Source organism: Pseudorasbora parva, chromosome 5, assembly GCF_024679245.1.
Source record: "Pseudorasbora parva isolate DD20220531a chromosome 5, ASM2467924v1, whole genome shotgun sequence".
NCBI lineage: Eukaryota > Metazoa > Chordata > Actinopteri > Cypriniformes > Gobionidae > Pseudorasbora > Pseudorasbora parva.
This window is the reverse complement of record NC_090176.1, coordinates 12,919,357-12,935,776: the sequence shown is the minus strand read 5'-3', so window position 1 is coordinate 12,935,776 and position 16,420 is coordinate 12,919,357. Positions and strand designations below refer to the sequence as shown.

Below are 16,420 nucleotides of genomic sequence, written 5' to 3'. Positions count from 1 at the left end.
TCGACATGGGAGTAATCGAGGAGTCCAACAGTGACTGGGCGAGCCCGATAGTTTTGGTCCCCAAAACAGACGGCTCGGTCAGGTTCTGTGTGGACTACCGCAAGGTGAACGCTGTGTCGAAGTTCGACGCGTATCCAATGCCGCGGGTTGACGAGTTGCTTGATCGGTTAGGTACGGCTCGATTTTATTCGACACTGGACTTAACAAAGGGCTATTGGCAGATCCCCTTGTCTCCATTGTCCAAAGAAAAAACAGCTTTCACCACGCCGTTTGGATTACACCAATTTGTCACGCTTCCTTTCGGCTTGTTCGGGGCGCCCGCAACCTTCCAGCGACTCATGGATAGGATTTTGCGTCCCCATGCTGCATATGCTGCTGCGTACCTGGATGACATAGTGATTTATAGTCACGATTGGCAGCGGCATATGCAGCATGTGAGGGCGGTCCTGAGGTCGCTGAGGAGAGCGGGGCTCACGGCCAATCCGAAGAAGTGTGCGATTGGGCGGGTGGAAGTAAGGTATCTGGGCTTCCACTTGGGTCATGGGCAGGTGCGTCCCCAAATTGATAAGACTGCCGCAATTGCAACCTGTCCGAGGCCCAAGACCAAAAAGGAGGTAAGACAGTTCTTGGGGCTGGCGGGATATTATAGACGGTTTATACCAAATTATTCGGACCTCACCAGCCCTTTGACTGATCTTACTAGAAAGGGGCTACCAGATACGGTCCAGTGGACGGAGCCGTGTCAACAGGCTTTTACCCAAGTAAAGGCTGCTCTATGTGGCGGGCCGCTCTTACACTCCCCTGACTTTTCTCTCCCTTTCTTGTTGCAGACTGACGCTTCGGACAGGGGGCTGGGCGCAGTCCTGGCCCAGGAGGTGGAGGGGGGAGAGCGGCCGGTGCTGTACATTAGCCGTAAGCTCTCCAAGAGGGAAGCTAAGTACAGCACCATAGAAAAGGAGTGTTTGGCCATCAGATGGGCCGTTCTCACTCTCCGCTATTACCTCCTGGGGCGGGAGTTCACTCTCTGTTCGGACCACGCTCCTCTCCAATGGCTCCACCGCATGAAGGATACCAACGCGCGGATCACCCGTTGGTATCTGGCTCTTCAGCCGTTTAAGTTCAAGGTGGTCCACAGGCCGGGTGCTCAGATGGCTGTGGCCGATTTCCTCTCCAGAAATGGGGGGGGGGGGGGGGGGGGCTGCAGGCCGGACGGCTCCCCGGCCTGAGTCGGGCGGTGGGGGTATGTGGCAAGGGGGGCGTGGTTCAGCGAGGTCTGCAGCGGGAGAGAGGGCCGCGGGACGAGCGGTAAGTGAGTGGGTTGGACGCAGATCAATAACACCTGTCTCTTGTTCCAGTAATGAGCGCGGAGACGGGATAAAACACCAGCGGAACCGGAGACCAGGGAGAGAGAGAGTCGGACTGTTGGTGCGAGAACACAGAGACTGAGTTTACCCGGAAGCCGGAAGTGCCGCGAACCGGAAGTTATTGTTGCTTATGAGTTTGACTGAGAACACACGAAGAAGTGTGTTATTGACATTGAGAAAGAGAAAATAAAGATACGCATCAACAGTCCAGCCGACCCCTGTGTCCTCTTCCTTCCTTACTATATCGAACTTGTTACAGTACCAAACAGAGATCAAGTTAGAAGCGACCAAACACCTCCACGTCTTCCCTATTTAAATACAGTTACACTAATAGCTGAACGACCGACCTAGTATGGTGACAAAAAATTAAACGTGGAACTTTTCTAAGCGGATTAAAAAGGGTAACTATAATGTATGGCAGAATAGCACTTTTGAGAGTACTTCGACTCGGCGCAGTAAAAAGTCACGCCTGAAAAATCCGTGACTTTTTACTGGGCCGAGTATAAGTACTCTCAATAGTGCTATTCCGCCATACATTATAGTTATCCTTTTTAATCCGCTTAGAAAATCGCCACGTTAATTTTTTTGTCACTATACTAGGTCGTTCAGCTATTTGTGTAATGTATCAACTCATCTTAGTTAAGGGAATAACAGTTTAATATGAAAAAGCAGTGAAGTATCCCTTTAAATTTAAAAGTAACTCAGTTTAAAACTTTCCTTAAATAAATTATCAAGTTAATAGATAAAATACATCATTTAGTCATTAAACTCTACCGAGCAGCTGATTGGTTTTCTTAAAGCTCACTTCTTTGACCAATAGATCTGTCACGTACACATATGATCTTTTTCTGTTGTGTTTGTGCTATGGTCACATGTTCTTTTGTCTCAGTTTCCAGGCACTTGTCTGTTTCCATAGTCACCTGCAATGGTCTAGTTTATTTCAGCTGTGTCTTGTTAATTATCTGGGTTCTGTTTGCTATTTAAGTTCCTCTTGTTCAGTCACTCCTTGTCCGGTCTTGAGTTGTTATGTATAGAGGTGCTTGCTGTTCTGTTTCACATTCATTCAAATAAAAGCCTGTCTGTTTAGAAGTCCTGGACCTCATCATCTCTGCTGCACCTGTGACATGATCTGTTTGTTCTGTCTACTTAGTCTATTTTTTTCCAAACAAACTGGCTCAACTTTGTTTTGAACTGGTATAAAGAGTTGACAAAAAATTTGCTAAAACTAATTAAACCATTGTGGCACCAACATAACATGCTGTCTGCTCAAAGTATCATCTATAATGTGAGGGTTTTGAAGTATGTGGAATGAAGGCTGGGTGTCTTTATGAAGCTGTTGTAATTAATTGTGTTTTTTTGAAGGAAACAATATAGCACAGATCATTTCATTCTCAGTGCCATTGGTGTATAATAACAGGATACTGAACTTGCATCATTTTTATAAATGTATTGTATAATTCAAAAGGACATTTTAAAATAAAATACAAATTTTATTACCTAACGGGAAGGGTCCGGTCCCCCTTGCGTCGGTCCATCTCTCTCTGAGGAACTGGATACCATCTGAAGTTGAGTTTCCAGTTGAATCCCCCAAAGGTCATATCTGAGCCGGCCATATACTCAAATGTCTCATCACTGATGACATCAATGATAGGGCAGACCACAGCCCTTCTAGAATGTCAAACAAAAATAACCCATTCACCTTCAACTGGGTGTTGCAGTGAAAAAAAAAATATTTTGACAAGAATTGTTTCTATTTTTTAACATATCAAATTTCATTTCAGTCATATATCAATCTCTGATGATGATAAAACAGACACGAGCAAGCTAAAAAGCATAAGCCAAAACAACCCTAATCGTGGACGTATTTTTAACAGATAATTTCCACTTAGTTCTAAAAAAATTTAAATAAATAAATATTTATTTATTTATTTATTTTTACCTTGATTTAACCAGGATAATCTCTCTGAGATTAAAAATCTATTTCACAGGAGTGTCCTGGACAGTCGTCTGCTGTTTATGGCCAGTCGCTTATTATGTCTGCCAAAATTTTTAATTATCCCATCATTTACTCACCCTTAAGTGAATTTCGGTGTATATGACATTCTTCCAAGCTTTATAAGAGCAATGAATGGCAGCCCAAAATTTGAATCTCAAAAAGTACACTGGTCCGCCGGAAGCTAGATAACTTACTTTATAACGTGTTAAATATGGATATCTTCCTTACAAAAACCCATCGATTCTAGCCTAGAAATCTAGATGTACCCCAGCGGCAGCAAATGTAATTTGTTGTAGTGCTGTTTATTGAGCCCTGCCAATGGTGTGTTCCCAGACCCAACATCTTGATGTATGTCTAGCTTATCAGGCTACATTGATTCGCTTCAAAAGACCTTCATTAACCTCCCAGAGCCAGTTTACTTTTACTATAATGATGGATGCACTTTTTTGGGCTTCAAATTTTGGGCTCCTATTAACTGCCATTATAATGCTTTAAAAAGAGACAGGACATTTATTAATATAACTCTGATTGTATTCGTCTGAAAGAAGAATGCCATATACACCTAGGATGGGTTGAGGGTGAGTTAATCATGGGCTCCTTTTCATTTTTGGGTGAACTATCCTTTTAACATTTTAGGTAATAGAATATGCTCTTTAATAGTATGACCTTTGCAGCATGGGAAAACCTATTTTTTCAGTGGAACAAATGTATTTGAAAAAAATCATGTTAAATTACACAAATAAAATAAAAAAATAAAATAAAACAAACATTGCATTAACAGTACTTGTACTTTAATGCATTGTATTTCCAGGGCTTTAATCAACAAACATGCACCTAATAAAACACGATCATAGATTCTAGATTCAAGTTAATTTCAGGTTTATCAACCTGATCTGATTTCAGGTCCTGATCAACCTGTCTAGTTTTATTTAACAAATAATGCCCAGCTAACTGCACATTATCTGTTGTGTAGCAGAATCATCCTAAATACATTTCCAAAAAGAAACAGTCCACATTATAGCGCATGCTTCCATGTTAATTGGATAGACACCTCCAGCTTCAGCAACACTAGACTGATTCTGATCAATGCAAACTCAATGCCATGGGCGTCACTAGGCCCTTTTTAGCAGGGCTTCAGCCCCCCCTAATCTTCTGCCCAGCCCTCCTAAAAATATGTGATTAACTCCTTTAAAACATATGAAACTGGCGGGAGGTGTTGGCTTCGTCCTGTCTTTTAGTCTGCATTAATCAGCATGTCAAAATATTTGAGAAAACAAATTAAATCAGAATAGGCAGACTTTTTTGTTCACAGAAGCTGCTGAGGCTGGGCGCGAATTTCAGCAGCACGACTCGACGTCAAGTGAGAGATATGTACGTTTCTAAACTAAACATGTCATATTTGACAGCTGATGCTTTAAGTCAGAAATGTTAAACAAATTACAATAATATATTGAGAATTTAGAGATTTTGACATTAAATTATTCTAATATGATCCATAATGTAATTAATGAACAAGAAATATTAACAAAACCGTTATCATCAGATTAGGCATAAGATTAATAATGAATGTGTACATATTGTACATTAATATAATTCCATTTGTAGCCTTCATTAAATTAAATTTTACAAAAAACTCTAAGATTAGTAATGAATGTGTACATAATGTGAATTAATTTAATAAACCTAGCTTTCCTGGTAGCCTTTGATTCCTGAAAATGATTCATAAAACATATAAATAACAGTTAACCATATGTTTTGGCCTTCAGAACATCTCACATATGTGGATCTAAGCCAATATCACAATAATATGCATGCTAATAAGCTACTAGTTAATAGTGAGATTGTTACCATTTGATTCATACCCAAACTAAGGGGTTGTAGGCCGCCTAAAAAGAAAATCCTAGAATTGCCCCTGCTCAATGGACAAACTGCAAATGACCAACTCGACCCTTAACGCTCAGTGATTCAGCCAGACAGAGTAAAAATCTTTAAAGCATGCAGCACACAGCACATGCTTGGATAGAGATGTTTCCTGTATCAAAGCCCAGGTGCACACTGTCCACCAGAGCATGAGGCTGAGTCACACAGCTTCCAAAAATGTGTGTCTGAGTGTGTGTTCTTGTAAGAGTAACAGGATATTCACAGTAATTTAATTCTGAATCTATGTTCTATACCTGAATCTGTGTGAACGTAATAAAGATCATTTTACAAATGGAGGACATATCACACTTAGTGATGGGTAAAAGGATTACACTTTGACATACCACGAATAACGCAGATGGAAAGGTAAGCATTCAAAGCAAGCAAAATAAGAGTATTATTTTTTACTCAAAATGATTACAGGTTACATTTTACTTTAATATGAATGCTACTGTGGGTTTTCACCTATAACTTCAAAACATATAGACACTCTTCCTAAACTTTAAACAGTTGCAAGTGTTCTAGTATATGCACCTAGTGGTGCAGTGGTTTTCTTAATCAGGACCCCCAGAACACTTTCAAGATGGCATCGTTTTAATATTGTTCCCCTAATAAACTGCAATTTTTATTTAAGAACAGTCAGTTCAGGAATTATGGAACTTCAGGAATTATGGAATTTAATTGCTTTGTACTCTATATTTAGTCAGTGTAAGTGAAGTATACTTAAAGGGTTAGTTCACCCCACAATGAAAATTCTGTTATTCTTTACTTACCCTAATGTCGTTCGACACCCGTAAGACCTCTGTTCATCTTCGGAACACAAGTGAAGATATTTTTGTTGAAATCCGATGGCTCAGCCTTCATTGACACCACTGTCATTTCCTCTCTCAAGACCCATAAAAGGCACTAAAGACGTCGTTACAAAGCCCACCTCACTACGGTGGCTCTACAATAATTTTATGAATCGTCAAGAATAGTTTTTGTGGGCAAAAAAAAACAACAAAAAAACTTATTTAGTAGTGGGCCAATTACAAAACACTGCTTCCTGAAGCTTCAAAGCATTATGAATCAGTGTATTGAATCAGCAATTCGGATCGCCAAAGTCACATGATTTCAGCAGTTTGGCAGTTTGACACACAATCCGAATCATGAATCGATAAACTGATTCATAACGGTTATAAGTTTTGTTTTGAAATCAATATCACTATAGGCTAAGTTGTTATTTAAGTTTTTTTGCGCACAAAAACTATTCTCGTCGATGGACTTTGTAAAGACGTCTTTAGTGTCTTTTATGGGTCTTGAGAGAGAAAATGACATTGGTATCAATGAAGGCCTTTCTGAGCCATCGGATTTCAAAAATAATGGGCCCTATCTTGCACCCAGCGCAATTGACTTTGTACACCGACGCATGTGTCATTCCTATTTTGCACCCGCGCAAAGCGCGCTTTACCCTCCACAGAAGCACGTCGCTAAACTAGTGAATGAACTTGCGCTCCCTGGGCGGTTCAGCGCAAAAAAGGGAGGCGTGTTCCGGCGCAAACAATCCTTGGTGCTATTTTGCTGTTCCATTAAACAATTGCGCCACTGACCGGAAAAAACCTAGTCTAAAGTCAGTGGCGTGTTGTGCGTTGTTCATTATGCTATTTTAAGGGCGCATGCTTGACCATAATGTATAGCGTGCACAACGCGCATACACTTTGCTCATGTAATCTACACAGATGCAACAGTTATATTTGCAAATCATAAATTATTACACTAAAAAAATATTAACACATGAGATGACGGAAATCATTGTGGTGTGCCACGAAGATGTGAAAAAATAGGCATAAATGTAGCTTACAAATTATTCAGGCTAATTGTAGTAATTAAGGAGCAGATCTGTTTGCCCAATAGTGGCAAGACATATATGTGTATAAGGACATCTGTCTTTCACTGCTCTTACAAGAACATCAGTCTCCTCGGCTGTGAACCGCTCTTGGCGTGCGCCTGGTAAATATGCCATAATAATAGCAATCCATAATGGAACTTGTGCACCTGCTTTTAAAGGGAATGTTGGATGATTCTGATAAGTACAAACACTATATTTCACAAGTACATAAAAGGTATATATATATATAGATATTTAGAAGAAGTATATTAATAGCACACTTGAATAAACATATTTTTTGTAAGGGTGACAATAAAGTAAAAAAGGCTGCGAAGCTCTGCTCTTCAGTATATTGTCCGCTGTCTGTTTATTGTTAACATCTGTTGCTAAGTGCTGTTTATATTCAGTTATATTTAGTTTTTGTTATGACAAAAAGACATGAGAAAAGGAAAAGCAAAAATAACTCAGTTCTGGTTCTGAGTCTTGTCAACACTGCACTTTATTTTGCAATGCTATTTTCTGTGCGAGAGTTACAATTAATTAGTCCGTATAACAAAGTGCAGTACACAGTAAAACTATATGCACTTCAAACCAGTGTTTATAATAATTTTCAAAAAATATAACAGTTTGCAAATAATGCAGCATAACAGACAAAATAGACATAAGAGTTTTGTACAGATAAAAATAACATTTTAGTTCACTTAAAACATTCTGCTAAGTAAATTCGTAACTACATGTCAACAACGAGTCATTAGAGAATTAGTAGTCTGCTTAATATCATTTTACAATTTATTTTAATGCGCCCCAACAGGCAGCCAACTGTATATAAATAATTCTAACTTATTCTACTTGCCAGAACCCAATCAAGCAGCATTCTACTCTACTCTGATATGTAGTTGCAAATTAATGAACGTTTGCTGACAAGTAGTTGCAAAATGAATTATAGTAGGTAGAATGCCTAAAGTGGACAATCGAAATAAAGTGTAACTATAAATAGAATATAGTGTGTACAGATCGAGTCAAGACACTCACCTGTCCTCTTTAATTCGGGCCAGCAATGGCTCTAGCCACCCTATAGTGCACTCACAGTGGGCGTCCAGGAAGGTGATGACCTGCCCTCGTGTGGCAGCTGCCCCCCTCAGCCGTGCTCGGATCAAACCGGATCGCTGTTCCATCCTCAAAATTCGGACTGGAACCTCGAGAGTTGCAACATAGTCCTCCAATTTATTCCTTAAAAAATCTTAAAAAAACAAACAAACAGATGTCATCTACATAGATGAGATAATGGTGGACAGCACATCTTAATGTTGCCCTACTGAGGTCTCTAAGAAGCTGAATGACATACGGACTAAATGGACTGCATATAAATTAGAATTGCACAAAGTTATTCTGCAATGCTATTCTGTAATACCAAAGGACCAACTCAGCATGATTAATATGATTAGTTAATCAAATGATGTGATTTGGACCTCTCTCGCTGGCATCATCCACCAGTAGTATCTCGAGCAGCAGGTGTCTGGGCGAGCGGTTTATGGCGCTGTGTACGGTTCTTAGGAGTGTACTCCATGCCTCATTATGAAAGACAATCACGATGCTGGTGTTTGGAAGGTCATCAGGGTATGTCTTTGTCTTACAGCTGAAGAACAGACAAGAACAGAACAATTTTTAGACAGAGTCAAGTCAGTCAATTATTTGACATTTCTAAATTCACAAAGTATCTTTACAGACAATCATGATGTTTATGAAATGTTAATATCTTCATGCCTTGCATTTAGCACATTAGAGCTGATTAGATTACATTTTGTATCGATAATCAAGCAGTCAATATTTCTATATACTATATAATGTTTAAGACTGCCTTGTCTTGTCAAGACTGCCCTGATGGAGTTTAGATTTTTTGCCACTGTCGCCTTTGGCTTGGTTTGCTCAGTTGGGGACACTACAATTATGATTATGAAGTTATTCAACTTAATATAAAAATAAAATAAATTAATTAGGTCTAATTTAATTCTATAAACTATAATACTGATCTGCCAAATTTGTCGCTATATGATAAATTAAAATAAGCTGATAACATCACTGTTTTCTCCAGAGCGACTATACAGCCGAATCCAATTCTGTTGCAAAATTGTTGTTTAACACTGTGAAGCTGCTTTGAAACAATCATCATTGTAAAAGTGTTATATATATATGAATAAAGTTGATTGATTGATTGATTGATTGATTGATTGATTGATTGATTGATTGATTGATTGATTGATTGATTGTTGGATGTTTCATGGGTGTACTTAATGTTTGCAGGTAAAGCTTATAATCTAACTTTAAACATAAGGGTGGGACAAAAATATTATTTACATTTTTTTGACGATAGAAACAAGCAGGTCAGATTTGCTATATGGCTTATTTAGAGTGTTATCAACCCTTAAATGCATACCTCGGGTCTTTAGCGACCCGAGACGTCATTCACTACCCTGCTCCTCATAATATTTTTAAAGTTAGACATCAACCTTCATAGTATTCCTCAATCAATCCATTTTAAACAATATAACAAGAAAAAAATAATAGAATTATAATTTAATGACTGTTTTTTCACTAGTTTTTTGTCAAAATTGTTTAGGGTCGCTAACGACCCGAGGTGTGTAGGATTGTACGTATATTTTTTTTGCACAATGATAAATTAATCTATAATGACGCAATGATGAAGTGACGTTTCACTCATAGTTATCTGACAGAAAACGAAACAATAATAATTATAATCTGCAAAACTTGAAATGGCTTAGTGATTTACTGCAGGGAGGAAGTACTAAACACAATCATATATTAGTGTCACTGTCTCTGATGATGGATGTGCTCAAGAAACTGTCAGTAATCAAAATATTGATTTTGAAGACGTTGAAAATGAGTTTGGAGAATATGCTCTAGATCGCGAATATGAGGCAGATGCTGAATATACTGGTAAACGAACTCTGACGAGGACAGATGATGATGGTATTAAACATCTGCTCAAACTGAATCCTTCCAAGCTCCAAAAGGTAACGAAATAGATTTTATTTTATTCTTCTGTAAATTTTACTCTAACATCAGGAGTTTTATATGTTATCACGACAGGTAGAGGTCTATTCATGTTAAATATAGACCCGGGTCGCTAACGACCCAAATATGTAAGAATGTTTGGCGAAACAGTCATGCATTTAAGGGTTAAATTAGTTATGTGGTGACAGGACAAGACTGTTTCCTTAAGACCACAAGGTTAAAATTGCAAAAAATATTAAATAAAAACCTTGTTATGGACTTAGTAGAGTCTTCAAAGCTGGCGACTTCTGCAAACTTTCAGGCCTACAACTTCGTGGCTGATTTGCTGTTGTTCCAAATTGCTTCCACTTTGTTATAATATTACTAACAGTTGACCATATAATATTTAATACTGAGGAAATTTCATGAATTGACTTATTGGACAGGTGGCAACTTATCACGGTACCACACTCTCAGGAATTCACTGAACTCCTGAGAGTGACCCATTCTTTCAAAAATACATTTTGTAGAGGCAGTCTACATGCCTATGTGCTTGATTTTATACACCGTTGGCCATGGAAGTGATTGGAACACAATGAATTCAATGATTTGGAGGGATGTCCTAATACTTATGACAATATACTAGATTATAACCCAGGTTGCATTAATACAACATTGAATCATTTTTGATCTCTGATACTGAAAACTGATTTTTATACAAACATAAAACTAACTCTTCTGCAATAATAATCTTCTTGAGTTCAATTTGCAGCAGAAGGGGAAATGTTATTTATAGGTTGTTTGTAAAGTAATTATAGTATCTAACTAATTAGCAAGTAATTGACCCCCTGTGTCACATAGGCCTACCGACAGTGGAAAATAACATGAAATTGTTTCCTTTATACAGTGCATCACAAATCAGCCAATATCACTCTTCTATAAAGTGAATAAAAATAACCGTATCAAGCATTTCAAACAGGACTGACAAGTGTATTCTGCTGCTGTCTTAATTTCTTAATTTAGCCACAGTAGCTAATGGTCTAGAGATCCTAAATAAAGCATGAAACTGCACTGGAGATGGAGTGAGCAAAGGGAACGAAAAGAGATAAATGGATGAGCAGCAGAGGGAGGAGGTTTATAGTTCTGGTTCTCTTTGTGTGCACAGATAGGATAGGGGCAAACGGGCACAAACTGGAGGCAGATTACAGATGATGGCATGCAGCATCTATCTATGAATATCATCCAACAGCGACCCACAGGAGATTTCTGCTGTAGGCAGTGAGTGGATTGAACAAACAATAGTGCTGCAGAGTTATTTTACTGCAATATTATACCAATGTTGTTGCTCTGGAAGACAAGTGGATTTAATCTCACCCCAAGGCTTTCTTACATGTTTTTCTAAAGTATTCATTAGTAGTGCTTGCTATGGCAAGCCACAATATTTCTATTGAGCGTAGATGTAATTTGAACAAATAAGCAAAAATATTAAACTTAAGAATGTAACTCATTCCATATTGTGCTATGGTCATAAATGATTCCTCAAATCAAGCAGCTTGTTGGCTATTAGTCTCAGACTGATGTCAATAAGTCTGGACTCTATCACAGCTTTCTTTGGCAAATGACCACCCAAGATGATGTTTGACTCACATGTAACGCAACCAATCACAGTTTGTTTTGTTCTGTGTCATGTTTAGGGGCGTGAACATGTAAAGTCGATGTCCGAGCAATAACAGACTGGCATGCATCTATAAATTATTAATTAATGTATTCAATAATTCATCCATTGTGCAAATGGAGCCACAAACTTCACATACTGTGGAAAATCCAGCATTTCATTGTAAACACGGTGTTCTTCCTCCACGTTTCCAGGCGGACCGTTAAAAAATGCAACACACACGTCTCGCGGACATCCTGTACAATTCAAACAAATCCTGAAGTGCTTTCAGATAAGTGTGCCATATTCATCAGACATTCAGCCAACGGTCCGTGGGCATGACATATAAAGCTGAGACTAGTTGGGCACGTCATGCACATAGTAACCATTAGTTTTGTAAGAGATCTGATATTTTTTTAACAATTTTGTCCAGCTGACCATTTTCACCTGGTAGATGATAAAACAGCAAAATATTCATCAGACTTATATTTTAGAAGTAAACAAGGAGCAATATATCTATAGAGAATTTCTAGAAGGTCAACTCTTTAAACTTGGACTGGTAAGCAACTTGGGCACATACTAACAATCTTTAACACCCAGGTTTAACACACATAGTAACAAGCTTAAAGAATACCTTAGCAAACTAATAGCGACATTGCGGTTTAACCTAATACCATGCTAGTGAGTTTTGTATGGGCAAGCAACACTGACATTTTCTTCAGGAAGTGTCAAAATCTAGTTTTCCTCCCTCTTTATTTCTCTGTGCAATGAAAAAAGGTCTTTGTTTACAGAATCCAAAGAGCCATTTGAGTTACGTAATGAAATCTCAGAGAGCTGTTAGAGCAAAACATGCCACATTCATCTGGTGCATTTGAGTTATGCCACAGTTCAGCATACTGAAGGATGTCACCCCTCCCTGCACTCATTGATGTATGATTCTCTTAGAAGAAGCATTTGCTCGGCTGTTTACCAACTATCTGTCATTTTCGTTCCAAGTTTCTTCTAATTTGTTTGACATTAATGCTTCATTTTAAAACCTTAAGGGAATGAGTAGTGACAGTTAAATGCTTCAGGAAACTCTTCAATAAAAACACTGGAGCTTTTGCAATTATACTACTAGATTTAAATTTCTAAAACAGACGGACAGATGCTTTCAGTAAAGATTACTGTATGTATTGACCTTAAAAAAATCAAAACCTCCATGTTTTGCTGTATTTTTTTCTCATCTCATTATAAAAGTTATGTTGACATTTTTCTACAATATTTCAGGTCCACTTGTACAACTAACTAGTCAATTTATAATCTTACACTATTCTCCTAGAGAAATTGCAAGATTTAGAACGTATGTGCACAAAACCACAAAACGTTTCCCACTGCGATGACAAATACCCTACTGCATCCAGAGAACACCTACCTATTATGTAATCATCGCCAATAGAAGGCATTTGACAGCCAGCACAAGTTGTCTAGAAAGTTTGCTTTGGTAAGCAAGTAAGTAAAGCTTTATTTATATAGCACTATTTAAATCAGTAAAAGTGCTTTACAGAAGAAAAATAAATAGAAAAAAAACATACATACAAATAGAAATAAGATAAAGATAAGAACAAGAAAATGACTACGTTCAGTTAAGTTTTGGATACCCCTATCTGAATGGAAGAGTAAAAGAGCCTCGGTTTATGATTTACTATTGGAGTGGAGCATCCAAACACACATGCAGTCATACAGGTATACAATTACACCATCCTGCGTCCTCTGTCCTGGAGTGAGTTTTCCGTACAATGATGTAACTCACTGCCCAACTACCATAGTACGATGATTTGTTGAAGAAATCAACTAGCACGACTGTTTCCATAACTGTATTGTCGCAAATCTGTCGTTCAGCCACGTTTGGTTAATAATGTCAAGCAGGTGGTGGATTAATAACTGATTTTAATGAATTATTTTGAGATCGAATTCAGGCTAGAATTTTTTTGCTATAGATTATGGACACTGCACCTGAGGACTAATTCTTATTTTTCTCAGTTATTTCACTTTATTTCCAGATTCAAATAAGCTCATTCTTACGCACTAGATTTAAAGGTGCTTTAAATCTCTTGACAAACTAAAAGACATAAATGACATTTGTATGTATTCGAAATAAAATATATAGATTGTACTAAATGTCAGCTTGCTTATTTTGCTCAAGATAAGGATTTATTAAGTCCACACATCATGCAAATTAGAAACTCTGCTTCTAATCACAGGTCAAGATCTGTCGTTGCAACCACACAAGCTTGCGATGCTGTGTGTGAATGCTTGTTGGAAGATGGTTTCGGGAAACACAGACTGGTTGAACTATGTTGATAACAACGGAACTTGCGACCATAGTTGGACTTAGGATGCGTTTAGGAAACGTACCCCTCATGTATTAAACTCATGTCTGAGTGTGCATCCAAAACTCCCAATTCTCTTAAAATCCTAAACCTAACCAAATATAAAATCACTCAGAATATAGAAATAACATAATATAATGATACTAAGATAAGATAATATAATGAAATACAACAAAGTAATGAGTTCAGGTAACTCTGTGCTAAGTTTGGAGTACCTCTATCTGAATGGAAGAGTCAGAGAGCCTTGGTTTGTGATTTAAACTAGCAGCAACCCCAGACTTTCTAGTGTCTACTTTCTCCACCTCTTCTGGAGTAGAGCTTCCGAACACACCTGTAGTCATACTGATGTACAATATCACCAGTCTGTGTCTTTGGTTCTGCTTCTTACACTCACATCTAAATGCACACACAACATATCACTCCCCAATTATTTAAGCGCTTCTATCCTGACAGCCCTAACCAAAATCGTAGGTTGTTAGGAAGAGAGTTCCACATCTTGGGTCTAAAATGACTAAGGGCTGACTCACTAATTTTTTGCCGTGTTTTGGCACAACCAACAAATTACTATTTGATGTTCAAAACGATCTTGTTTGAGTATATTTATCCAATACATTAGAAAGGTATACTTGGGCAGTTTCATGAAGACATTTAAATACTAATAAGAGGGAGTTGAATTCAATTCTGAATGATTCAGACAGCCAGTTAAAGGATCCAAGTGTTGGAATAAATTCTATTTGTGAAGCTGCTTTCTCACTTATTCTTTGTAAATGTTTAATAGAGCTCTTTAGTTATTGTGCAAAAACATTATTGCAGTAGTCAAGTTTAGACTTAACACATTCATGAACAAGTTTTTGTTCAGAAGGGGAAAGAATGTCACATACTTTGGAGATGTTCCTAAGGTGTTAATACACTGTTTTAGTAACAATGCTAAAAATAAATTAGACGCACACAGATATAAAGAATCAGCATATGAATCTCAACAATGGTGACGTACTTAATGCTGCAATGCATGCTGGGAGCCATGAGTTTTATACTGTAGTGGCTTAGTAGGGTTGGAGCTAAACTCTGCAGGACATCAGCTCAGTAGGACCAAACTTGCCTACCCCTGACAAAAAAGTACCCTTAATGATACCACCCGAATGACACCACTTATACCCAAAAAATCCAGCAAACTCATCGCACTTTGCACTTTGAAAAGTTCTGATGAAATTTGAGCTGAGGGGTTAAGTAGCCTATCGAGAGTGTAGAGGAAGAATATAGAATTTTCTTTTTTGTGGTCAATTAAACTTAAAAAAATAAGGGTTTCTTGCAGGCCTCATTGCATTATTTGGCATTTTGAGATGAGTCTTATACTGTAATCACTATGGTAAACTGTAAGCTTTGTGCGTTTCTATTGCTTTTTTGCTTTCCTGGAGTTCAAGAGCAACAAAGTTAACGCATTCAGAGCCTGAACTTAAAGTGTCAACATAATCATTTATAGAGGGGGAAGTAAGAGGAGACAGAGATGACATGAGCTCCATGAAGGTCGTGGCAGAATCATAAGCGCTTATTAACAGTTTTCTGTCAATTGGTAAATACTGCAATTTTAAAAAAGACACAGTATTAGTCAGATAGGGCAGCATCTACAGTCTGTGAGTGGCCACATAAGATAACCAGGGCTGCGTTTCCCAAAAGCATCGTAAGCCTACGTTGATCGTAAAAACGATCGTACGAGTGATCTTAATATTAAGGTCTGTTTCCCAAAAGCATCGTAACTTAAGTAGCACTTGAAAATGATCGTAGATCTACGAGTGCTCTGGAGTAATCGTAAAGCTCTAAGTGTATTAACTTTATTCAAGAGCATTGTGATAATACAATATTTTTTTTGTTGTTGTTGTTTTTTATGAGGGCAGGTAACAAACAAAAAAATACAAATACACATCTGAATTAAATGACAGAAAAAAAGAAAAAAAAGAATAAAATAAGTAATGTAGAAAATATACTTCAAAAACTGGGAAAAATAGAGATAAACTTATATGACTTGCTGACGTGCACGAAAACCAGCCATGTATTGGACATTCCTCTGCAGTGCCCTCTTCTTTTTTGTCAGGCTTGCAAAATCCTGCCATTTCTTGCAGACCTCTTTACCCGATCTTTTAACTAATAATTGAACTTTTAACTTTTAATTTGGTAGCAATGTCCTCCCAGATGTTTTGTTTCTCTTTGTTTGTACAATGCCCTTTAAATCTGTTGAAA

General features: G+C 37.9%; 1 protein-coding gene across 2 annotated transcripts in view; it reads right to left on the bottom strand.

The window, feature by feature from the left end:
* galnt13 (polypeptide N-acetylgalactosaminyltransferase 13) overlaps positions 1-16,420 on the bottom strand; it is a 110,142-nt gene that overhangs the window by 57,233 nt on the left and 36,489 nt on the right. For both annotated transcript variants that reach the window (XM_067443274.1, XM_067443273.1), the window contains exons 4-6: positions 8,617-8,783; positions 8,180-8,387; positions 2,862-3,032 (exon numbers count right to left, since the gene is read on the bottom strand). In XM_067443274.1, coding sequence (XP_067299375.1) covers positions 2,862-3,032; positions 8,180-8,387; positions 8,617-8,783 — 546 coding nt within the window. The remainder of the gene's footprint in view (positions 1-2,861; positions 3,033-8,179; positions 8,388-8,616; positions 8,784-16,420) is intronic.